General features: G+C 41.0%; 1 protein-coding gene across 1 annotated transcript in view; it reads right to left on the bottom strand.

The window, feature by feature from the left end:
* Positions 1-4,684: 4,684 nt before the first annotated feature.
* rgs20 (regulator of G-protein signaling 20) overlaps positions 4,685-27,263 on the bottom strand; it is a gene marked incomplete at its 5' end in the record, with an annotated part of 34,243 nt that continues 11,664 nt past the window's right edge. Inside the window, 4 exon segments of the mRNA NM_001128030.1 lie at positions 4,685-5,816; positions 14,593-14,827; positions 14,939-15,025; positions 20,449-20,597. Of these exon segments, the coding sequence (NP_001121502.1) occupies positions 5,628-5,816; positions 14,593-14,827; positions 14,939-15,025; positions 20,449-20,594 (657 nt within the window). The 3' untranslated portion in view covers positions 4,685-5,627.

The raw sequence follows: 27,263 nt of genomic DNA, 5'->3' as shown, positions 1-27,263 counted from the left end.
AGAGGTGAGATAGACAGCGATAATGACTAAAGTTCGAGCACTTTTGGCATTGCAATTATTCTGGTGCACATATATATTATTCATATAATCGCATTCATGATACGTAAGTTGTCTCGCAAGGTTTCCTAAAGATTATTGCCAGAATTGTCACGAAATATAGACATTATTGTCGGAAACTTTTATCGCCACCTGGAGAGTGGTGTTATGTGAAACAAAGCCAGAAACTATAGTGGGAGCGATATAAAGTCAGTTGTTAAACATGAGCAGTGAAAATTAGTGATTGGGGAATGATGATAAATGTATTTTTATTAGAATAATTAATATAATGTGAAAATAATTGGTTCCTGAATCTACTTTATTGGACATAAATATTTGTAATAATACATTTACAATTTGCTAATAAATACTATTTTATATAAACTATTTATTAATGCAGTAATAGTTTATAGACAATTTTTAGGAACTTTAGCAAACAGACGCCTTGTTCTGGAGCCCATGCAAAAGCAGATTTGTTTGGTTGGAGTTTGAAATCACTTGGCGGAAATAGAGAAAAATCTAGAGCTTTTTTTTTCACAATAAATGTAGAAAATGGTAGAATAAAGAAGAGAGAATGGTTATTAGAAATGATACCCTTGCAAGGGTAAATAAGATGGCCAGATGGGGGCAGGAGATTAGGGAAAGGTAATGTAACCCCTATTTGGCTATAAAATAGTCAAAACCCAGGCTAGTGTGGTTTAGAGCATGGGGTACATGCGACTCTCTTAGACAGGATGGGCCTTCGCTATATGGAAGAGACCTGCGGAGCTGGGGGTGCAGTGGGACTACAACTCACCGTATCTGTGTGCAGTGCAGATTAGCAAAGATGGACGCCAGAAGGTTCTTGCAGTTTAACTATAAACAGGTTTATTGTCAAAGACAAATGAATCAGCAGGGTTATACTCACACAGATGATACAGATGTTAAATGATGCACTCTTAGGACAAGCAAAGAGAGGATGCACACCGGTTTATCCCACCTCCTTTTAGAGTCTGGGCAGGGTAAATGCACCTGGTCAGCTTGACACCCCTTTGGAAGCAGTCAGGATAGACACCTCAGTCCTCAGGTTGATAACCCCTAGCTTGAGAGTCCTACAGCCGACTGTGGAACAGGGTTGAGATACTGCCTGTCTCTATGTCTTAAACCATGGGCCTATGCTAAGGCAACATTGCCTGTATGGAGGAATACTTCCAGCTACTTTCCTTGGTGGAGCCGAGCTGCTCTTGCTTCCTTCCCTCTCTATCTCACTCTCCTAGAGAGTGCTCTTACAAGAGTAACTATCTAACTGGTCCTTGTTCACGGGGTCCCTGTCCCCCACTTTTCTAGAGTATAGGATGGGTACTCTAGGGCAATAAGGCTTAACTGGGGCCTATTCTGATCCCAGGCTCAGTGGACCTTCACCTGAGACACAGAGGCAGCCAAAGAGGAAGACACACCCTCCTGCTAAACACTATATGAGTTTGCAAGAGGCGTGGTCAACCCAAATAACCAATAAGGTACAAGATAAGTTTGAACTAGATACATGGGTCTTTGCCCAGTAACAGCAGAAATAAAGAAGTAGTTGGGTTTAAGCCACAGGGGCAGATTAGCTTGGAATGTCAGATACAAAATTTGAAATGTAATTGGGGAAAATGATTAAGAAATGTGAAAATGCAAAGAACAGCTGCAGCCAAAGAAGCTGTGTGCCACTCTCAACGTGGCCGTAAGGCACAGTAAAACTCAGCCAAAGACGTAATATGGGTAAAATTATTGGATTAGTAGAATTGCTAGCGACAAGCAGAAAAATAACTGAGCGTCATGAATGACTAAACTGCAAAAGCAGAAGAAGCAGGTGGTAAGCAGAGAGTAAAGGAATGTTGGAAATTCCATTTGTACCTCACTTCTCTTGCTCTCGTGATTTACTTACATTCCTTAACTCCAAGTCCAGCTGAGAATCAAAAGAATATAAGAAAAACAAGAAAAAGCCATGACATTTTTGCAGCTGAAGCCAGAAGTGCAGAGCCGTGTGTAAGGATTGGCAAACACACCCCCTAATAAGACGCACATGTTCTCAATGCTGACGGATTTGTCAGTTTAGATGACACTCGCGCAACTTTCAGAGAGTGCAACAAATTCTCTGCTGGATGGAGATCAGGCCCCTGACTGGCCCATTACAGCACATTCAGCATTTTGTTTGTTACTTTGTCTTGTGTTTGGGATCATTGTCCTGCTGAAAGTTGAACGTTCTCCCAAAACTGACTTTTTTTAAACTGAAACAAGTTTGTTATTATTTTACCTGTATTTTTACTTCCACAGCATGATGCTACCACTACAGTATCTGCCCCCACAGGACCTGCTAAAAATCTAAATCTTGGGAGAGACTTACCCCCATAAGTAATAAAAGGCACTAAATTTGCCTGGTAGCAGTAACCCATATCAACCAATAAGATGTTTGCTTTTAAACAAGTGACCTGTAATTGCTAACTGGTGATTGGTTGTAATGGGTTATTGCTCCTGGGCAAACTTAGTGCCTTTTATTACATTATACCAGGGATTCTGGGGGTGCCAATAAAAGCTGGAATTGCCTATTTAATAGCCCCTCTGTGAACTTGCATCCTACAGAAGGCTTTGTTTGGCATTACACTGGGTTTTTATGCAACCAAAACTTGCCTCCTAACCAGAACTTCAAAAATAAGCACCTGCTTTGAGACCACTGGGAGCAACAGCCAAGGGGTTGGGGAGCAACATGTTGCTACTGAGCCACTGGTTGGGGATCACTACATTATCCCATTTATCTTTCAGCAAAACAATGATTCCAAACTTGAGGCAAAGTAACACTGGGGTAGCTCAAGAATAAAGTGCAGTGTCCCACTCACAGGACTTATCTCAGTCCAAATGAGATCTGTGGGACTATTTGAAAATTGAGGTGAATGTCTTCTGACATTGAATATCATGGGGAAAATTTGCAAAAATTTTAGCTCCAGGTAGTAATACAAAAAAATGTAGAAGCCCAAGGAAGGGTGATTGAGGAGGAGGGGTGAATACCTATACAAGACACTAACCCCCATAAGTAATAAAAGGTATTAAGAGAAAACATGTTTTTCTTTTAAAATACATCAGTTAATAGAGCTTCTCCAGCAGAATTCTGTACCAAAATCCATTTTAACAGAGCACACAGATTTTTTTTATATTTAATTTTGAAATTTCACATGGGGCTAGCCGTATTCTTCATTTCCTGGGGTGCTACAGCCATGTGACCTGTACTCTGAACTTCAGTCACACTTTACTGCTGCGCTGCAAGTTGGAGTGATATCCCCCCTCCCAGCAGCTGATCAGCAGAACAATGGGAAGGGAGCAAGATAGCAGCTCCCAGTAGATATCAGAATAGCACTCAATAATAAGAAATCCAAGTCCGGCTTGGGACTCCTCCAGTTACATGGGAGTAGGAGAAACAATAGGTTATCTGAAAGCAGTTCTAATGTGTAGCGCCAGCTTCTTCTGAAAGCTCAGACTCATGCACAATGCACTGAGATGGCACCTACACACCAATATTACAACTAAAAAAAATACATTTGTTGGTTCAACAATAACATTTTAAATGGTAGAGTGAATTATTTACTATGTAAACAGTGTAATTTAGAAATAAAAATTGTACCATAAAAATCATGACAGAATCCCTTTGCCTGGTAGCAGTAACCCATAGCAACCAATGGTTGCTTTCAAACAGGTGACCAGTAAATTCTACCTACTGATTGGTTACTAAGGGTTACTGCTCCTGGGCAAACTTAGTGCCTTTTATTACATAACCCCATAAAAGTTATGTTATACTTGAAAAAGTTACATTGTGGATGATGAAAGCAGGACCCGCCTAAGGCCAATTGGACCTAAAAGGGCTCGGCACCTATGGGGGCCCCACACCAGTCGGAATAAGCACATGTCCAGCCCACTCCCAACAATTACCTTATAATGCAGCAACAGAATGTGTTCTGGGACATTAAACACAAAGTGGGCACTGCATTAATACTGCTATCCCAGAGTACTCACTGTCTTTCACTGTGTAGATGCTTGAGGGGCCAATAACCACTGTCTCACACTGTATATAGTATGCTTGCTGTGTCAGTGCCCAGTGCTTGGGGGCCACATTGTGCCATGAAATGTTCATTCTCATTCTAATTTGTTGGATTTTTCCAATTTGACAAGATTTGACAAGACGATCCTGTAACAGCCAGAATGTGCTGCTCACCCACATCCACAGATTTGTCAGGATGATGCCAATGGCTTGTCCCCTTAGTATCCCTGCATCTGACAAAACCTTGTGAAATGATTGTGAAGGTTTAATGTTCCCACCTTCTCAAACTTTCCATGGCCATCTCAATTAGGTCCAAATAAGGGTTTTAAATAGGCCCTGGCATTTGAAGTACACAGAGGCCCAAACAGCCCCCTCTCCAGCCCACTAAATAGTGACTCTCTGTGGCATCTTACAGCAGAACCCACAGATTGCCAGCCCAGGCCTCCACACCCAAATACTTCCATTTTCCACTGATCCCCCCAGGCAAGAAGACTGGAATGTCTGGGTTGGTGCTGCTAATCTCAGGCAATATTACAGATCCATTACAGATAATGCACCATATTTAGCATATTAAGGCATTAAAAAAACACCACTATTGAGTTCAAACTCTTGTGCTTTATTACAGTTTTTTTCCAGTTTATTTTCTTCTGCTAAAGAATAAATAGAATATTTTTTTTATTTCTCCCTTTGCAAAAGAATAGAAATAAAAAAAATTAATAAGAATTATTTAAATCTAACTTTTAAAAACATACACAAACAGAAAAATCCATTTATGAGAAATTTTCATATTAAAATAATAAATTTCTTTGACTGGTTTACAAGAAAATGCATTCTTTTATAGACATTTTTTTTCCAGACCACTGGCTTCAGTAAGTTTGATCAGCAGCGGGCCCATACGCCCATTGCTATTTTATTGTACATAAATATATATATGTATATATAAATACATGTACTCTAGTTAAGACAAGTGGAAGTACCATCTCTAGGAGAGAACTGCTTACTAAGAACAGACATTTCTCGTAGACATGGGTGACGCGTGTGCCATATGTGGCCTAGGAAATCAGCAGAGGACATCAAGGCACTTCCACCAGAGTAACTCTCGCCATTGAGTACATGCTAATCACTGTTGTAAAAACACAACTACTCGGTGAAGGATCATTGAAACATTTCTTCAACTTCTTATGGGAAAAAAACCAAAAAAAAAAACCAATTACCATTACAGTTGATCACTAGCTGCCAATACCAAGCATGGCAATGAAGACCACTCCGTAGAATTAATGGTGTATTGTCCATATTAAAATATACCTGAGTATAAATTTCAGGCGTAGTCTTGATAGCTTGAAAAAAGGGATGACTAACAACACCCGGCATCCTTCCGCTACAGCGCCAGGGATGTAGTGCCACAAGAGACGTAGGGTTGTAGGTGGAACATCCCTGCTTACAACTCCCTGCCAAGGACAGTACCACATTTCTCTTTTATTTTAAATAAATAAAAACAACAGTTATATAAAAAAAAAACAAAAATGAAACATAGAGAAGAAAACTAAGAGTCGGCAGGGCTCTCCGACAGGGTTTGAAGAAGGTTCTTGTAAATAGCAGAGTTCATAAATCGTGGGTAGGAGTCTCTGTGCATTAAAGTGTAGATCTGAAGCTGGGCATCATCAAAAGTGCGTTGGGAAGGCTCCAGCATATTCCTGTTAATGACTTCCCTTACTCTGGAGTCCAAGCTGACCTGCAAGACAATCACACTCAGTTCTTCTACAACAAAACTGCATCAAAACAAAGAACAGTCACAACATTGTGGTGAATAAATATTTAAACTGACACATTAAGGGCAGTGGCACAAAGGGAGATTAGTCGCCTACAAGTTGCCTCTTAAGGAAAGTCGTCCACGGTAGCGAAGATTTATTGTGAGTGACTAATCTCCCTGTGTGCCAATTCCCTTATCAATGCAGAAAGCAATATATTTATTTTAGTTAGTATTTATTGAGCAGCAGTGAACACTAACACCTGTCAGAATCCCTGCTCCCCCATAGCAGAGCAGTCAACTTACCCGCCTCCCAACACTTAAGTCCAAAGTCCCACCCTCGGTAGATTTCTACTACTGTGGGCCACTAACCCCTCCGAAATGCCTGCAAGAGGAAACTTCTCCTGACTTTGGAAAGCCGAAGTGATGCGTAGGCATTTACACTGGAGACTCCTATTGTTGCCGGTGGAGAGGCATTTCAGAGGTTGCGGCGACTAACTCTGTGGGACATTAGCCTAAAGCCCTGATATTTTAGCGAATGAGTGTGTGTGTTTGCAGGGCATAATGTGCTTGCGCAGGAAACCGGAATGGCGTTTGCACATGCACAATGTCATGGGTGACTTAATTAGGCCCCATCCCCCAAAATTTGCAGGGACAGCGATCTGTGCCGGTTGTGGTGTCACTGGGCCAGTGTGGATTGATGAGATCACTGACTGACCAAGGACCAGCATGTGCCCAACAGACACCAGGGAACTGGAGAGGTGACATCAGCTCCTTAGGGGCATAAATATTCCCTTGGTCTTTGCCTGTTTCTTATGACCAACCCTGCTGGCAGTAGGCCATCCTGCTATCCATGAGTACTGGCATCTGATCCAGTTAACCTGTCACGGACCTGGTTTGTATGCAGACTGCCCTTAACTATCGCCTGAACTGTGGACTTTTTTATCTTCTTAACCCCTTGCCAGACTTCCAGTAAAGTTGGCCATACATAGGCTAATATAAGATGCCAACTGACTGATATTGATCGGCTAGTTTGGTTTTCCCACCAATTCAAGGACTGGATCTGCATTTTGGGGCCAAACGGTTGAGTCAATCCAATATTTCCCACCTCAATGTCATATAAGGCCATATAGGTAAACATATATGCCATGTATGGCACCTTTAGGCTGCTCATTAACCCTGCTTGTGCCAGTACTTATCCCCAGTCTTGTTTTGTAAACTGCTTGTGCTTCTATACAAGTGCCTACCTTCTGTTAACCCTACTGGTGCCACAATAAATTGTGTTCTTGTTTGCTTTACTCCTGCCTGCTCCCCAGCTCTGCTTCCTCCTAAGTGTACCCTGGGATTCCACTGTGACCCTTTGGCTGTGCCAGTATGAATTGGGCACTGATGATAGTACCAATGCAAATTAAGAGAAAGAATTTGTACCATTATCTTTCATGCTGGAATGTTAAACTGTTAAAGGGTATATAAACCCAAAACTAATATGTGCCTAATATAAGAAATTGCATTTGAAGAAACTTTCCAATATACTTTAATTGTGAAGTTTCAGTGGTTTTAAAGTTATCTGTAAATGCAATTCCTACTGAGAGCAACATCTGTCTGCCTCTTTCTATCCCCTGTACTGGTGAAACTTTATAGCAGAAGCCAGCTGATTCGCAGACCTGAAGATAGATGCATGGCTGAATGCTGCTACATTGTTTCAAGAGGCAGAACTGGCAGTGCAGAAAGGGACACATGGATAATGCTTTAAATATCAATTACGAGTACAATTAATTAAAGGAGAAGGAAAGGCTAAATCACCGGAGGTGCCAAATGTTAGGAACCCCCCAGTGATTGTAATCACCTACCTGAAACCCCCAGCCAGTGTTCCTGTCAGGAGAAAAGTGCACCGGCCGGGGTTAATGCAGGTGAGCGATCCGCACATGTACAGTTGAATGGAAAACCTGACTTTTTTTGTTAAAGTTTGTCTTCTCACTTCACTGCGCATGCGTGAAGACTGAAGAAGTAAGACGATCACTTTGTTGCATACACCCCGGCAGGTGCAGTTTTCTCATTAAAGGAGCACTGGCCGGGGGTTTCAGATAAGCTATTACAACCACTGGGGGTGCCTAACACCCCCCAGTGATTGTAACTTTCCTTCCCCTTAAAAAAAAGTGTTGTTAATGTATTTTAGAGAGTAGCTTAGAATGACATCATCTTACTTTAGGTTTACATGCATTTACATAATTACATGGGGTTGAAAAAAGACCAGAGTTCATCAAGTTCAACCATTCCAACCCAGCGCACATACACTTATACTGACCTATCTATCCGCTCACATACAGACCCATACTGACCTATCTATACACTCACATACAGACCCATACTGACCTATCTATCCACTCGCATACAGACCCATACTGACCTATCTATACACTCACATACAGACCCATACTGACCTATCTATACACTCACATACAGACCCATACTGACCTATCTATCCACTCACATACAGACCCATACTGACCTATCTATCCACTCGCATACAGACCCATACTGACCTATCTATACACTCACATACAGACCCATACTGACCTATCTATACACTCACATACATAAACCCATACTGACCTATCTATCCACTCACATACAGACCCATACTGACCTATCTATCCACTCACATACAGACCCATACTGACCTATCTATCCACTCACATACAGACCCATACTGACCTATCTATCCACTCACATACAGACCCATACTGACCTATCTATCCACTCACATACAGACCCATACTGACCTATCTATACACTCACATACAGACCCATACTGACCTATCTATCCACTCACATACAGACCCATACTGACCTATCTATCCACTCACATACAGACCCATACTGACCTATCTATACACTCACATACAGACCCATACTGACCTATCTATATCACATACTACACATACACTCACATACAGACCCATACTGACCTATCTATCCACTCACATACAGACCCATACTGACCTATCTATCCACTCACATACAGACCCATACTGACCTATCTATACACTCACATACAGACCCATACTGACCTATCTATACACTCACATACAGACCCATACTGACCTATCTATACACTCACATACAGACCCATACTGACCTATCTATCCACTCACATACAGACCCATACTGACCTATCTATCCACTCACATACAGACCCATACTGACCTATCTATCCACTCACATACAGACCCATACTGACCTATCTATACCCTCACATACAGACCCATACTGGCCTATCTATACACTCACATACATAAACCCATTACTGACCTATCTATCCACTCACATACAGACCCATACTGACCTATCTATCCACTCACATACAGACCCATACTGACCTATCTATACACTCACATACAGACCCACACTGACCTATCTATACACTCACATACAGACCCATACTGACCTATCTATACACTCACATACAGACCCATACTGACCTATCTATACACTCACATACAGACCCATACTGACCTATCTATACACTCACATACAGACCCATACTGACCTATCTATACACTCACTTACACAAACCTATACTGACCTATCTATACACTCACATACAGACCCATACTGACCTATCTATACACTCACATACAGACCCATACTGACCTATCTATCCACTCACATACAGACCCACACTGACCTATCTATACACTCACATACAGACCCATCTATACACTCACATACAGACCCATACTGACCTATCTATACACTCACATACAGACCCATACTGACCTATCTATACACTCACATACAGACCCATACTGACCTATCTATACACTCACATACATAACCATATATACCAACATCAATACTAACTGTAGGTATTAGTATCACAATAGCCTTAGATACTGTGCTTGTTCAAGAAATCATCCAAGCCCCTCTTATAGGCATTAAGGGTGAAAACAAATGGAGCTACTAGTAGCAGCTACTTGGCTACAAAAATAGACAATGCTGATCATTTACTAATAATTGTCTCCACGTGTGTTTAGCAGAAGCAATTTTCAGTACTGTCTATGGCAGGGTATTTTCTGGCGTTTAGTAGCCGTGACAAGTAGCTGCTACTAAGTAGCTCCATGTGTCTTCACCCTAAAAAAATTACAACATCACTAGGAAGGGCATTCCCAACCTCAAGTTCCGTTCTTCTAATCTAAAGGGGTGCACATGACATGCACAAAAATAGATGAAACATATTTATGGAAGCTCCAATAAGGTTTAGGTGCAGTTATATAACAGAGGCAGCTCTATGTCAGCTTATAGCACATTCATTGTTAAACAGAGAAAGCCGACCGCTGACTGATCCCCCCTAACAGCCCATGGGCAGACCCAGCACATGCTGTGCTCTAATAAGAACACTTCTTTATTTACACTGACTAAAAAATAAGATATTAAAGGTTACATTCTCCAGGTGACTGACATGTTCTCTCCCTGCTCTTTATAATCTCAAGCACCATTAATTGTTCCAGAATATAATAGTTGCCTCAAAAGGTCAAACAATTTCAGAATAATTATTTTCCCACTCACCGGGCTACAAGAAAGGACCCTGGGGGCATGTGGCTTGCTGTGTCACTTAAATGGCTTTCTTTACATTGTTACCTTCACAAACTCTCAGCATGACGGCATGAAAATATAATCTGATTCTAGCATTACTCCTAACATAGTTGAGAGGTCGGTCCCATAGGTGAATAGATGTGATTGTGCTATGGCTGATGGGATCTCACGTTACACACTTAGGTTGTGTACAAAGGGAATCAAGGTCACTTTGGCACTGAACATCATTTTTTGTCTTTTATGACTTAAATTAAATATTTTCAAAATGTGTAAATGTAACTGTTATTCGAAGCAGTGTTTGTTCCTTTCTGTTCCATGCACTGCTGGTTCTGACTACATGTGCCACTTTAGCAGTAGTGAGCTCTCTACCAGCCAAGACTTATTTTCCCACAATTCCTTGCACACGTCTGTGAATCTCCTTGACTGTAAAAATTGACGGCTTGATGGATCAATTAGAAACGCGGGATCTAGGTTGCAACACTGGGGGGTACTAGGCACATACTGCTTCTGTCTGCTACCCTAAGTTCAGGGTCCAGGAAAATGCAATTTTAGTGGTGACGGGCAGTGGGGTCTGGGCTTCTAGTCACACCCTGGTCGCTTGTCACTCTCTCTAGTAATTCTGCCACCTAATCACCATCCCCCCCCGTGTAAGAGCATGCCCACACTCATGCAAGTACATTCGCTAAGGGGGAGTGGAGTGCGCATCCCTCTTGGCCTGCCACTGCATTGTGGGCAAAAATCATGACAATTTGCATCACAAAAATTCATTAAATTCACTGTGCTTGCAAATGGCCCTTTAAGTCTTTTAGACCCTTTCTTCTCAGATTATCATTGTCACCTTTGTGAAGCAAAACATATGTTTTGTGAAGCAAAACATAGCCAAAAGATGGCTAGAGGGTTGGAGGAGATTTTAAACTAGGAGTGGGGGGGGAGGGTGCAGAGGGAAATTCTGTGGTAGACAGGATAGATGAGGTAGTGGGCATAGTAAGGGAAAATGGGGGAGGAGACTTGCTTCGGTATACTGATAATGGCAGGGAGGCCCATAAGTTGTTTACACGTCATTCTCACGCCGGAACCAGTATTAAATGTATGTTTACCAATGCAAGGAGTCTGACTGGTAAAATGGGAGAGCTGGAGGTACTGGCGTTGGAGCGGAAATATGATGTGATTGGAGTTGCTGAAACTTGGTTGAATGAGTCTCATGACTGGGCAGTTAATATTGGGGGGTATACATTGTTTCGGAGGGACAGGGGCAATAGAAAAGGAGGAGGAGTGTGTCTGTTCATTAAGCAGGAATTAAAAGCAAATATTAGGGAGGAAGTGATGGGGTTAACAGAGGGAGCTGAATCCTTATGGGTTGAGCTTCTCACAGATAGTAAGGAATCTACCAAACTAATTGTAGGGGTATGCTATAGACCCCCTAATGTAAGCGAAGAGGAGGAGGCCCAGCTCCTGTTGCAAATAGAAAAGGCTGCTAGTTTGGGGCAAGTGATAATAATGGGGGATTTTAATTACCCTGATATTGACTGGGGCAATAGTACTGCCAGGACAGTAAATGGGAACAAGTTTATAAACTTGCTGCATGACAACTTTATGTCACAAGTTGTTGAGGAGCCAACCAGGAACCATGCTATACTAGATCTAGTGATCTCTAATGACCCAGAACGTATAGCAAATGTGCAAGTGGTTGAACCCCTGGGTAATAGTGACCATAATGTTATTTCATTTAATGTTTGGTGCAGGAAACAAATTTACACGGGGGCAACAAAGACAATGAATTTTAGGAAGGCAAATTTTAGCTCCTTAAGGGCAGCGCTTCAGGGCATAGATTGGGGCATTATGTTTTCTGATAAAAACACAGAGCAGAAATGGTTGTCATTTAAAATGATATTAAATCATTACTGTTCTCAATTTATTCCATTAATAAGAAAAAGTAGAAGTGTTAAGAATCACCCTATGTGGCTTAACTCTGAGGTAAAGAAGTTAATAGGGAGAAAAAGGAAAGCTTTTAAGAAATATAAGTCAGAGGGGACAGTAGCTGCGTTTAATGATTATAAACACTATAACAAGTGTTGTAAAACAGCAATCCGGAAGGCAAAGATAGAAAATGAGGAGCGCATCGCGGCCGAGGCCAAGACTAACCCCAAAAAGTTTTTTAAGTATATTAATAGTAAAAAGATGCAGGTTGAGGGTGTGGCCCCATTGAGTTATAATAACAATATGGTTACAGCGGATACAGAAAAGGCAGATGTGCTTAACCAGTTCTTTTCTTCTGTGTATACAGTAGAGGAGCCAGTGGGACAAGTCCCACCCAATAGCTGCACTGTTGCCTCAGCTCCAACTACACAGTGGTTGGCACAGGATATGGTGCTTAAAGGGTTACACACGATAAATGTAAACAAGGCACCTGGGCCAGATGGAATACACCCTCGGGTACTGAGAGAGCTAGGGGCAGAATTGCAGTGGCCCTTGTTTCTGATATTCTCAGACTCTCTTTCATCAGGTATGGTACCTAGGGATTGGAAGAAGGCGAATGTCATTTCCATATTTAAAAAGGGAGTAAGATCTCAGCCTGGCAATTATAGGCCTGTAAGTTTGACATCCGTGGTGGGCAAGTTATTTGAAGGCTTGTTAAGGGATCACATTCAAAATTATGTAGTGGAGAATGCCATTATGAGCAGTAATCAGCATGGCTTTATGAAGGACAGGTCATGTCAGACCAATTTAATTGCTTTTTATGATGAGGTAAGTAAGAAGCTGGACAGTGGGGATGCAGTAGATATCATCTATTTGGATTTTGCGAAAGCATTTGATACCGTTCCCCACAAACGACTGCTTTCTAAGCTAAGGTCTATTGGTCTTAGTGAAGTCGTTTGCACATGGATAGAAAACTGGCTACAGGATCGGGTACAGAGGGTGGTTGTTAATGGTACATTCTCTACTTGGAATAAGGTCCTCAGTGGGGTCCCTCAGGGTTCTGTACTGGGTCCACTTTTGTTTAATTTGTTCATAAATGACTTAGGGGAGGGTATTATGAGTAATGTATCAGTGTTTGCAGATGACACAAAACTCTGCAGACCAGTCAATTCTATTCAGGATGTGACATCCCTGCAGCAGGATCTTGACCAACTGGCAATCTGGGCAGCTAAGTGGCAGATGAGATTTAATGTGGATAAATGTAAGGTCATGCACCTGGGATGTAAAAATATGCAAGCCCCGTATACCCTTAATGGGACTGCAATAGGCAAATCCATAATGGAGAAGGACCTTGGAGTCCTTGTAGATAATAAACTTGGCTGTAGCAAGCAATGCCAGGCAGCAGCTGCAAGGGCAAACAAGGTTTTGAGCTGTATTAAAAGGGGTATAGATTCACGGGAGGAGGGGGTTATTCTTCCCCTTTACAGAGCGCTGGTAAGGCCCCATCTAGAATATGCTGTTTAGTTTTGGTCTCCAGTGCTCAAACGGGACATTACTGAGTTAGAGAGGGTCCAGAGAAGGGCAACTAAGCTGGTAAAGGGTATGGAAAGTTTCAGTTATGAAGAAAGACTGGCCAAGTTGGGTCTGTTTACACTGGAGAAGAGGCGCTTAAGAGGTGACATGATAACTATGTATAAATATATAAAGGGATCATATAATAACCTTTCTAATGTTTTATTTACCAGTAGGTCCTTCCAACGGACACGAGGGCACCCACTCCGTTTAGAAGAAGGGAGGTTCCATTTAAACATTCGGAAAGGATTTTTTACAGTGAGAGCTGTGAGGTTCTGGAATTCCCTCCCCGAATCAGTCGTGCTGGCTGATACATTATATAACTTTAAGAAGGGGCTGGATGGATTCTTAGCAAGTGAGGGAATACAGGGTTATGGGAGATAGCTCTTAGTACTAGTTGATCCAGGGACTGGTCCGATTGCCATCTTGGAGTCAGGAAGGAATTTTTTCCCCTCTGTGGCAAATTAGAGAGGCTTCAGATGGGGTTTTTTGCCTTCCTCTGGATCAACTAGTAGTTAGGCAGGTTATATATAGGCATTATGGTTGAACTTGATGGGCGTATGCCTTTTTTCAACCCAACTTACTATGTTACTATGTTACTATGTTACCTCATTATCACTCAGATAAATACTGTCTGCTTTGGAACATCACATGCACTTTGATGAGATGAGATTACCTCTTTGGGAGAGAGAATTGAGATGTAGTCCTCATATATTAGCCTGGCCTTTTCTTCTATTACATTCTTACTGGCTTCCTTTTTGAGTTCTTCACAAGCCATCCAGAAGAGCATGTTCTCCTCGCTAAATTCTGTACGTAGGAATTCCCGGAAAGCATTTCTTCCAGCTGGCGTTGTCATCAGTTTGTCAAATGACTGCCCCCAGGAGTACACATCTTCTAGAGTAGGAGATGGACTAACGGATAAAGAAAAAACAGAGCATTATTTGTTACTTTATAGCGTGACTTTATTAAATGTACTTACACAACTCAAGGACAGCTGCCCCAGAGGTACACGTGAGGCTTACCTTTCTTCCCAGTTTGGAATGCCGTGACCTCTAATTTCATTAGAAGACCTCCTTGTTCTTTCATCATCCTGATTCCGGACAGTAAGACTGTAAGACACCAACAAAGCCACCAATTACAACTTTGAATTAGATAATGCATATCAAGCACTGCCCATTATATATAGCGCTCCTACAGCTTTCAGCATTGATCTATACTTACATTGTTTTCTTAAGTAAACCTTGTTTTTCAACTAATTTCCCTAGAAAGTGTAAGCTGTTATGGCAAACTGCATTTTGAAAACTAACCAAACCTGCAAATTCCCACTTTTTCCCATCAATAGCAATGTGTAAGGAGTAGCTATTTTAATTTATTACCAATAAATAGTGTTATTTCGGTTTCAGACACAAGATGGCGCTCAGAGGTTGGGGATCCCCTAGAGGAGGTTCTAGAGCAGGTTCTCCTTTCTGGTACTTAGAGTGGAGTTCCCTAAAGAAACTGTATAAGAGAGAGAGCTTCCTAGTTGGCTGATGTGAGAAGCAGAGTGAATGAGCCCAGGGAGCCTGAGGCATTTGCCACCTCAGTGAGGTACCTGAACTGAGTCACCAATTACATGAGCTAGTGGAAGGTTAGACCTGTGGAGCTTACACGAGGTGGTGAGAGAATAAAAAAGAACCCAAAGTAAGTCAACACTTATGTTAGCTAGTGATAGGTTAGACCCATGGAGGTCACTGGAGGGGATAAAGGGATAGGTAGGTATCCATAGTAAGTCAACATTTACATTAGCTAGTGGTAGGTTAGACACGTGGCGCTTACTGTAGGTGGGGTGAGCTAGTTGAGCATTTGAGGCTCCAACGAGTGGTACATCACCAGAGAGGGACCCAGTGAAGAGGGGGCTTTAAGAACCTAATTATAGGCTGACCCCTGTGCCTGTAGTCTGTACAGTGCAGGACCTTGGCTTGAAGAGCAGGAACAGGATGGTAGGCATCAGTGTACTGTTTCACTGTTTGGGGATTTGTGCAACAGAAATTATTGAAGAAGCTTCATTGGTGACCATGAATAAAGTATTATTGTGTCCATCTGCAAGACCATGTGGACCTTTAGTTTATTCTCATCTTAGCAAGCAACTACAAGTCCCCTTTGTGTGTGATGGTGGTGCCTACCCTAAAGTGTTACTTTGGCCAATGATTAGTAAAAGTTATTGTGCATCACATTACAAATAGGTACTACCATGACACAACCAGCCCTTGGTCTATGGTCTTGGTCAAAAATCCACTGGTGCCCAATTTCCATCAGTCACTGCATTTTATTTGAGGTGCTTTCCATCACTGGGACGCCAATTGCAGCTGTATTCATGGCTGCTAGTAAAGTTGTAAATACTCTGCTTGGCACGGCCATAGAGGGGGAGGTAACACGTGCACAGTTTGCACAATGTGTAGTGACCCACAGTAAGCAGAAGTTTGCTTTTTAACCTAGGGAATGCCACCTAATGATTGGTCGACAGGGGTTGTTGAACTGGAGAATGTTTGCAACTGTTTATATATAATCTTTCAAATTGCTATTATATATTTGATATAGACCCTATATGGATCTAATAATAACTATACAGTTGCAGATATTAGAGGTATAAACTATATTTTGATGAAAAATTTCTTCCATGTAAAATAATGCTCTCCAATAGCCCAATTAGTTTCTCACCAAAAGCTTTAAGCCAAGGGCTAATACACTGTATTATCAGGAAAAACAGTCACATAACTGATGCAATAGCACCTACCGTATGTTAATAAATCAGCCCCAGCCCTAGCCTGATATGGACATTTATAGGGGGTTGATACAGAAGGCTATGGTCAGCAAGAGGGAATGGCAGCCTAGGCAAGAGCTATAGCTGCACTCAGTGTCAATGACAAATTGGGAATTAAAACTGGAAAGGATAATGACACATTTAGCTCTCAGTATATTAACAAACAACTAATACATAGAGAGATTTAAAAACAAAGTAATTGAAGCCTTTTAGTATCAGGGTTGCCCAACCTGTAGCAGCCTGGCAGCCAGAATTGCACTCTAATAATCGTTAAGCTTCTAGATTGTGTATATGTGATTTACATGATGAATGTTTATACTTCTAGTGACGTACAATTGTGCGGTCATTATTCTAATTGCACTAAACCAATAAAAGCAAACTGATAACTGGTTGTTATGGGTAACTAGACAAGGGCAGACTTAACCCATGTTTTTCTTAATTCTTAAGTGTCAGAAAATAGTATGAACAGTGGAGGGAAGTGTAGGTCAAAAATAGCTGTCACTATCGCTGCACCTTTAAAATGACCGTAATGAATCATACTAGTAAAGTTATTTCTGCAGCACAATGACAGCAGAGGCAAATGGTCTATACCCATTTTGAGCTTCTTTGAAGAAGCAATGGAGGAACCCTACCAAGAGTCTTAATATATTTAATGCGTATTTATTATAATATATATATTAGCTATGACAAAGATCTCCTCTTTTGCATGGCCGAGTGTACCTGCATTCCTTTTTAATATATACAATGTACAGTATATTCCCAAGTTATCGGTAGCTGCCATCATTCCAATTTCAGAAGTTGGAATATTTCCACCAAGCTTCGGATCTACCCAGGTCCACCATAATACAACCACTGTAAACTCTGTGTCCTCTATTTCTGGTAAGCCCCCCACCCGTGTCCTCTATTTCTGGTAAGCCTGGGATACCAGGATCAATCCAGTCCCCACCTTTATTTCTTATTCATTTGTATTCACTATCCCTGGAATCTACGCAGTTACAATTCTTGGCTCTTTTCCACAATAGGTTGAGCCTGTCATTCATAGAGAATCTCTTACTCTGTCTATACTTCAGCAGCCGAGGAAGATGGACAGGACCCAGTTGGTGGCCCAGTCTTTTACATTATTGAAAAGCTTCCTGGGATTAAAGACAGCTGTACAGAATATGTTCCTAGTGTGCAGTTAGGCAGATTATTATTACTGCTGACATTAATTTACCAAGCATTGTGGAAGGTAGGAAAGGAACAAAAAGGGTCTAACCTGCAGCTATGTAACAAGCATAAAATTGTGATATTGGGGGCAGAAGTCCATTACTTTTTCCCTACTGTAATTTACTTTAGATATTTAGAGAATATGTAATTATTTGTGCTAATCATAGAATAATTGGGCCTAGTTTGTTGTACTGGGGTAGTAGATGGATAGGGGAGGAACCTGAGGTATTGTGGTATGGCAGACAAGTAGAGGTGCTGATGGGCTGGGTGAAGCACAGGGGAAAGATGGTGGAATGGGGTGTGGGAGGTGAAGTTGATGGAACAGGTAGGGGAACAGAGGGGAGATATTCATGGCATGGTGAGAGGGGACACAATCCTGATGGATTAAGGGTGACGGGAGTAGAGAGAGAAATAGTGAAGAAATAAATTTCTTATTATTTTAGACTGTATATGGCTTAAACATGAATATTCAGGCAGCAGGAGCCTTAGCCATTTGGTGTTCTGGAGTATGGTATACTGATGTCAGCAAGCTGCATTATGTACCACATATGGCTCAACTTATGTCACATGGGCTGCATTTAGAGTGCACGTAGGTGCAAACTTTATGGGGGGGAATTCACAAAAAGTGGTGATATTGAAACAAAATAAAGTGAAGATAGATTTGTCGGATTTTCTGCCTTATTTACAAACTTCTATCTCCACTTTTAAGAATTTGTCTGACACTTTTTAGATTTTATCTTTTAGAAGTCCATGTCTGTAACAAGATTTAAGGGTTTTAATACCTTCTTCATGGAAAAAAGTGAATCAAAGGCCCACCCCCTGCACTACTCTGCCACCGCACTACTTCTCTTACTTCTTCAGCAATGCAGCCCACCCACCAATATGCCCAGTAAAATGGAGCCCAACAGGACCAGGGCCCACCAGGTTTTTATCCAGTGCCCTGTTGAGGCCAGTCCATCCTTGTACCCCAATATCCCAGTTTGGGTGCCAGTGTGAATGTGCTGTTTGTTGATCACAATGTGCCCCTAGAAGAGGTGTGAAATGAAGGCTGGGTGAAACACAGATTTGACAGAGTTACACTGAGCTTTACTACATTTTTGAAACGTTGGGAAAAAATGTTTGGAAAAAAATTTGGTAAAATATCTTTCTTTTACCAAAAACTGAAAATTGGTGGTTGAGTCAGAATTTAGGAAGATTTCTGTTTGTGAATCCACTTTTGTAAATTTCCTGCTATGTGTAGGAAATTAAGGCAAAGTTCTGATTGGATACTACTGGCAATACATGTGCAATTTAACACCTATGTTAAATTTGTCCTTTTTTACACCTAGCATTGTGCCTTTCTTTTTGGAAATGAGCCCTAATGGGGTTGTGTAATATCAGAAGCTTATTCTTATCACCTTATATCTTATTACCTATAGCATCTAATGAGCGGCAAACATTTACTGGTCACCTGTTTAAAAGCAAACATTGTATCAGGTGCTATGGGTTACTGCTCCTCAACAAAATGGGTGCCTTTTATTACATATGGGGGTAAGAGTATTTCATTTGATGAAGCATGCTGCATTATTAGTAATATTCTGCTGTTTATTATAGGAAGCAGAGCACTGCACCCCTTCAAACTCTGTTGCAAGTCACTAGATGCTTCTCTCAGGCACAATGATGCTCTGGAGTGGCAGGTATTGTAGCCACAGAACAACTTTGAAACCCCTTAATTAAAGGGGAACTTTTCAAAAGTAAACGTAATTTCAAGCAACTTTGCAATATACATCAATTAAAACTATGCAGATTTTTTCTAATTTTTAATATAATAATATGGTTTGAAACAATTAGCTAAGTCTGGCTCCCTGTCCCCCAGCTGACCTGGCTGGCTACTTTGAGACTTTAATAAAATGTAACAGTAGTTAATGGTCTTCAGTCTGCATCCTCCAAATCCCACAATTCCCTGTACACGTGATATCAATACCATGACATGATAAAGTAACATCACAGTGCAATGCATTGTGTGTTACGTAGTTCTTGCTGTCTGTAAACTGTGAAGTTGTTACAATTTGTTACATCAATGTTTTAGTCCCTCCTCCCCTGCCAGGATTTCAAATGATGCAGAAAGAGAATTGTTTTGCAGCTGGATTTCAGCATTTAAAAATTATATGTATTTATACTTTGGAAGGAACAGATTACAGGTATATTAGGGGGTTTGGTGTTGTTTGGGGCTCTTTAACAAATTTTTATTTTAAAGGCAGAGTTCCCCTTTAAGCCAACTAACAGATTCTTTGCATCCTTCAGGGACAACTGAAGGTGCAGATCGTATCCTACAATATATGTAAAGATGTGCCGGTAAATGCTGTGTGTGCACTGACAAATATGGAGGAGTTTTTTCCCTGAACTCCACTAAAATAATAAAGATTTATAAAAAAAAAAATGCATTCATTTCAGGAGAAAGTTAACCATTAAGTGGTCACTGTGTAAACATCTCTCCATACACACAATGACACATGCAGAGTAACTAATAACGTTGGACTGTCGTACCATGAGCAGCTGCAACAACAGCACCAACAGAAACAGCAGGCATTAGATCCCCTATTGCCGACACCTTGCTGCGCCTGGGTGGCACTCACTGCTTCCTGATGCACCGACATCTGCCGTTTGCGCATCTCCATCCGCTCTGATCCCATGGGCTGGAAAGGAAACAAACAGCCACGTGAGAACAATGAAAAGAACCCAGTGTAAGGACAAATGAGCAATTACTACATGAAAAGTGATTTATGCAGCATAGCCAAGAGCTCCAGGTAAAGGTGATGCTCCCAGGTTACAGAGTCCATTGGATAAATCAGACAAGCAAAGAGTTAGTAACTTAGCATTTTGCAATTAGTACATAAAGGGTCCTGAGTGAACATTAGCAGAAATGGGGAAATTTTAAAACTCAAAAAATAAAAATTTGAAACCATGGCAAACTTCTACAAATAAGATACAAAATATTACCCAATACCATGTGGGCAATATTGATCCCCCTTCAGGCTATTTTTAGACTTTATTTCATGTTACCGTTTAGCATGAAAAGGAATTTGGTCTACACACTCCAGTATTGGTTTATTATCACCTTAAGAACATGAGGTGACATGGGACCTGCAATCTGTGTGGGTTCTGGAAAATGCCAGAGGAGCTGTTGTAAGTATATATATATATATTGGGCTGGTGGGGGGCTGTTTGGACCTAACATGCCAGGGCCTAGTTTGAATCCCAGTCTGGGCCTGCTTAGGGTTAGATAACATCTGTGTAATAAATTGTGTTTCTGTTGGAAAAACTCATGTGTGGTTGGACAGTCATCCTTGACATTGCTGTGGTCACTAGTGATTAATGTTGGAGATGCACTTTGAATTCAGGAGACAACAGGAAGCACACAAACAAGCCTGTAGATCTGGAGCAATGAGTTATGTGACCTGGCATTCCGAATGGACCTCTTTATGGCATTTCCATCCTTACTAACAGTTCTGTTGCTAATGCACTAGCGTTGGCTGCACTATTGTGCTCATAATGCTGACTGATTGAGACGAAAATGGTGATTTTTTTTTTATTTATTTTTTTTAAATTTTGATTAATGTTATAGCTTTGACTTGATTTATTTGTGAAGAGTAAAAGCTTAAAAACCATGGAGAAGACTTTCTGGCTGACAGAAAGTCCGACATGTATCAGGTGCTGCTGTTATAATGACCTCCTGCATATGGTTAGCACAGTGCTTTCATTACTATTTATTAAATGCAAAAGATGAGAACCTGATTGGAAAATTGCCCCTCTGAGACTTCCTGGTTCCTATCTTGTTGTTAGCTATTCCCCAGTGAACTTTGTTTTTTTCTTTCCTGCTGCCACGGTCTGGTTTGTACTTCTGCACAGAACAAACACACACCTCCCTAACACAATGCAAAAAAAGTCAATAATAATAACAAAAATAATAATCATAATAATATGTGTGAGAGATACTAGCACAAACTTTGTAGTCAGTATATTATGCATATTCTAATTATCCGCCCAAGTAATGCCAATTACTAAATGGAATGTCTGTGAATCAGAGTCTGCTCAACAAACTCAATTCCATTTTTAATTACTCATGTGAAAAGTTTATAACTGAAGTGGAATACATACTATGTATGAGACGTTTTACATTTTTCTGGATGCTTGCCTGTTTAACCCTGGCATGGTTGACATATTCTTATAATCAGTAAGGATGTACAGATATAGGATATGTTATCTGAAATGCTTGGGTCCTGGAGTTTTCCAGATAAGGGATATTTATGCAATTTGGATCACCATGCCATAACTCTGCTAACAACCACTTAAATATTAAATAAATCCAACAGGATTGTGCATTAGTTAGAAAGGTACTTGCCCCAGTACATGCTCTTTTGCAACTCGTGGTGAATGCCAATGTGCCCCTTTAGCCTGCTTTGATGAATTTTGCAACTGTATACATTGGTTCAGTGGAACCCTGGAATTACCAGCAGCCTGGACCTGATGATTATTTCTGGTAAAATAGCATGCATCAAAACTTGCGTTTTGTTTACCAAAGAAGGTGTACCCGCAATTACACTGGAATTCTGGGGGGAAATGCTGCATTTTAGGTAACGACATGACAATTCACCAAATGTTGCACACTGCACTGCATTCATAAGTAAGGCTTCAGGTCTGCTTCTGCCTATAAACAAAAAGGTAAGATAAAATCATTTACGAAAGCAAATGCAATGTGACACAATTCCCCATGTTCCTTACCAAGAATGCAGAATTTTCCCCAAAATTCCAGCATATTTGTGGCCTCAAGGGGGAAACTGTGTATGAGAGAATGGCATCTTTTCTGGCACACAGCAAAAAATGACGCAGCCCAGAGTGGGAACCCTGGAAATACTGTCAGCTTAAAGGTGACGAGAGCTCCAAGTTCCCCCTTTATCAATAGGTGTACTTCGAAACAGGAGACAGTTATAATCATAAATGAGCCTTTAAATCGAATCTGAATCACAGCTTGCGAAGTTTCATGGGAGTCTGGGTTTGTGAGAGACCATACATAAAAGCATTACACTGATATCATTTCATAACACCATAGGAGCTGGTACTGGCTTGGGAGAATCAAAGTTACTCTATAGCCCTTCCACATGCTCTGTCTGTCTCCTTATTGCTTTTGTCTGCAGTTGGCAATTAGAACCAAACCAATATCTAAGCCCATACTGCACAAGGAAGTCTGGTTATCATATGGGGTTGTTTACAAAGTGCAGGGCAGTACTGACAGGCACACATATGTACCCCATAGTGCTTTAGCAATCACATACAGGGTGAAAGTAAATAGTGTGCCAATATAAGACCATTTTGGCTATTGTGACTATAAATTTACAAAGCAAGTCATACAGAGTGCTAAGGGAAAGTAACCCTTTTCAAATGCTCAAAATAATATATAGATACTTAATTTATGCTGTTAAAAAAAACTATATACATATTTAGGAAAAATGCAGGGTTGTAAGGAACTGGATTCCTAATTAAAACAAGGGCATTTAGGGCTATGGTCCCTATAAATCCACAGTAGTCCGATATAATTAGGGTAAGGTCAATCTACAGGAAAAGTGAACAATGCCCTATAATATATGAAACAAAACAATTTTTCAGTGTGAATGAAATGTATAACCCACTCCAGATACCTTGTGCTTCGGTTTAAACAAAAAAAATACTTAACTCTGGAGCGCCCTCCTCTGTCCAGACTTCTCAGATGAGGTCTTATGGGGTAAAGTAAAATAATAAAAAAAAAAAAAATAGCGTAATACAGTAATGAGATATTAATAATCACCCCTCTAAAACGTGTTTATATCTAAAACAAATCTAGTGAACACCACTACTAAATTTACTTCACTTTTCTGTGAAAACACATAAATACAATCCACCGCGAAATGTTTAAAGTTCGTGTCTGTCCACCGCTGACGCGTTTCGCCGACTGGCTTCCTCTGAGCTGAGCGTCAGCGGTGGATAGAGACGCCAAACGGAGAACGCGAACGGAGAGATTTGCAAGCCAGGATCAAAGCGAGTACTGCAGATCGCATAAAGAGACTGATAAGCAAGCAAGGATCCGACGCTGTTTACAAAAGGACTCCCGATGGGCGCAATTTTTATGGCGTTTGTGAGTTTAAACTTTTAATATGTTTTAGAATAAAGTTTTAGGATTTTACACATGTCCGTTGTATATTTGTCCAGCACCAGGAGAAAGTGGAAAAAGAGAAGCTGGGAGTTATAGTTCAACCACGAGGGAATTTGTTACAAGCTCCAAGACCACAGTGTTGGTCTGTAAGTATATGCACAATTGGCTAAGGATAAAAAGAAGTCACGGAAGAGTGTGAAATACGGAGATTCACTTATTTAAATAGACACGAACTTTAAACATTTCGCGGTGGATTGTATTTATGTGTTTTCACAGAAAAGTGAAGTAAATTTAGTAGTGGTGTTCACTAGATTTGTTTTAGATATAAACACGTTTTAGAGGGGTGATTATTAATATCTCATTACTGTATTACGCTATTTTTTTTTTTTTTATTATTTTACTTTACCCCATAAGACCTCATCTGAGAAGTCTGGACAGAGGAGGGCGCTCCAGAGTTAAGTATTTTTTCCCTATAATATATATAAGATATAGATATTTACTTGTATTATACCACAAGAAAGCGGAACAAATGCAGTAGTCCAAGTTGACACTGCTGTTCCTTAACCCTGCAAAAACTATTTTTGGAGCCCTGCTAACTGATATATTATTCATTTTGAGGAATATTATATACCTGGACCTAGGGTTCATTTGAGAGTCAGCAACCTAAGGGTTAACCGAATGCAGGAAGTGCAGAGAAAGTACATACAATAAAAGGCTATTATAAGGCTAAAATATAAGGATATTATGAGGCTAAAATATAAGGATATCACAAGCCAAAGGAGGTCCATGGCCATATAATGGCATCAGAGAGGTGTTTTATTCAGAAACTATTGATTGGTAACACTAAGAAAGCACTTGGCATTTTTTAGGAATAACTTCGCCACAGGAAGTATTTAGATTGTGTAGATTGCAGCAATAATTGATATAAATAAACAAAGGTATATGCATATAAATAAGGCTCCCAGTGCAGCATCCAACACTGCTTACAGGGGTCAGTTACTAATGTAGTTGATAAATAAGGTTGCCAACTGGCCAAGGTTTTAATGGTCTGGCCAGTACATATGATGCTTGATGCCAATGTGCCAATGTTATTAATAGAGACAAAAAGTTTAACATATAAGAAAACGGTGTGGGTTTTTTTTCAGAAAGGGTGGTAACTCTTTGCTACTAATATGATTTCTGCTTTACTTTTCTGTTGCATTGGTACAAGAACAAATTATTGAGTTTTAAAACTTAGTTTTAAATACATTGGAAGTATGACATACATCGGCCCAGTGGGTTAAATAACAAATATAAAAATAAGACATTCATCCCCTACTCATACTCACTCTAGTCCTCAAATATTAAATGCAATGCACATTGATCATTACTCCAATTATAGTTCACTTCAATATATGCCGTAACTATAACTTACGCTCCTTAGGGACACTCGTGGAGCACTTAGTGCATGTTTCAGTAATTTGTTCTTGGCATAAACAGGACCAATGAAAATAAAGTGCTACCAGCTTGATTGTGGGACTGGAAAGCATGTTAGCCCTAATGCAGGCACAGTTGGACTGGGCCAGTGGGACACTGGGAAACAACCTGGTGGGCCCCACCAACCCATCCTGCTCCCCACTCCCTACCAGGAACTTTGGGCATACCCCACCCCTGTATCACGGCTACAAGTAAAAGAAACATGAGTAATATGAATGGGGAGGCGGGTCAGACTGGTGGCGGGTGGAAGATTTCGCAATGGGGGTGGTGGGCCCCTGAGGTGGAAGCCCTGGTGGGCCCCAGGCACCCCAGTGCGACACTGAATACAGGCCAGGAAACAGCCTATCTACTCCTGTTTCTCTACACTGATTGTATCGGCCTGGGTGCAGACACACAAATTAGATTTCAGCTCAAAAAGAAATACATGTTTCCATGCCAAAATCTGCTCCATTGGTTTGCACTTAGGTCAATACAGTGCCTGTCTGTGTACAGAAGCACAAGTAGATGCAAGACAAGAGGATAGCACATGTGGCATTATGCTAACCCTAATATACTAGCCTGGGGCTTAAAGAGAGAGTTTAAGGCTTTGAAATAGGACATTTTGCATTAAACTGCTTATCAGTCTGTGCCCACTGGGCCTCTATATCTCTTGGGCTCCGAAGAAGTCAAAAGTTCTGCCTCCACAACAGTTTTGCTCCTGAAAAGCATAGGGGATAAGGAAGAGCTGTTATTGTTATTGTAATATTTATAGTAATATACTGAATTTGACTTGATTGGTCTGACTAAACGAAAAGGTGAAGAACATTGTGATTATATTCTGAATTTTGTGTTACTTGCTGCAGCCTAGGTTCTGCAAATCTTCTGATATCAAGACTCAGCGAAGACAGTATCATAGAGTAAGATGGCTACGTGCCTCAGTACCATTTGTATGGATGTACAGGTCCTCAGTCCTCTTTTCATGAACCCGTTTAAAGGAGAAGGAAAGGCATAATCACTGGGAGGTGCCAATTTGCTAGGCACCCCTCCAGTGATTATAATCTCTTACCTGAGGGCTTATGCTCCTGTGCAATGGGTACTTGTACCTGTAGGAGCACCACATCACAATTTTGCTTTATTGTGCATACACAACCTACAGTAGTACCATGGGCTGGTGCAGTTTTTAGCAAACTGGAGCACTGGCCTGGTAAGTAATAAAAGTCCTTGGGGGTGTCTAACATATGGGCATCCTCATTGATTATGGCATTCCTCCTTTAAATATACAGTACGAGTATGACAACAGTTAAAGCATTGTAACTGAGCTTTTCCAGTACAATCAGCACAAATAAATAAAAAAGCCATTTGGGGTTGCCACCGGGGCGACCTAGTCGGTAAATCAGCAGCTAGGGCTGGCACCAGTATTACAAATTTACCAGCAATGTACTTGCAGGTAAATTTGTAATAGCCTATAAATTCCACCCTTCCTTGACCCTCCTCTCTGCCGATCACCTTTTATGACTATGGACCCAGCTCTGCTCAGCCTATAACTCCGCCCAGTCTGAAATTTCCCAGCCCATTTACTGCCACCATCCACCTTTCCCCATTTCTGGGGCCCTGGCTACCCTGAGGCCACCTTTCAAATGCTGCCCCCATCGCTTACCTTTCCAAGCATTCCAGAGGTGTGGGGGGGGGGGGGGGAGCACATTGCTAGTGCATAGAACAA

This window comes from Xenopus tropicalis, chromosome 6 (genome assembly GCF_000004195.4).
Source record: "Xenopus tropicalis strain Nigerian chromosome 6, UCB_Xtro_10.0, whole genome shotgun sequence".
Lineage (NCBI taxonomy): Eukaryota > Metazoa > Chordata > Amphibia > Anura > Pipidae > Xenopus > Xenopus tropicalis.
This window is presented reverse-complemented; position numbering and strand designations above follow the sequence as displayed.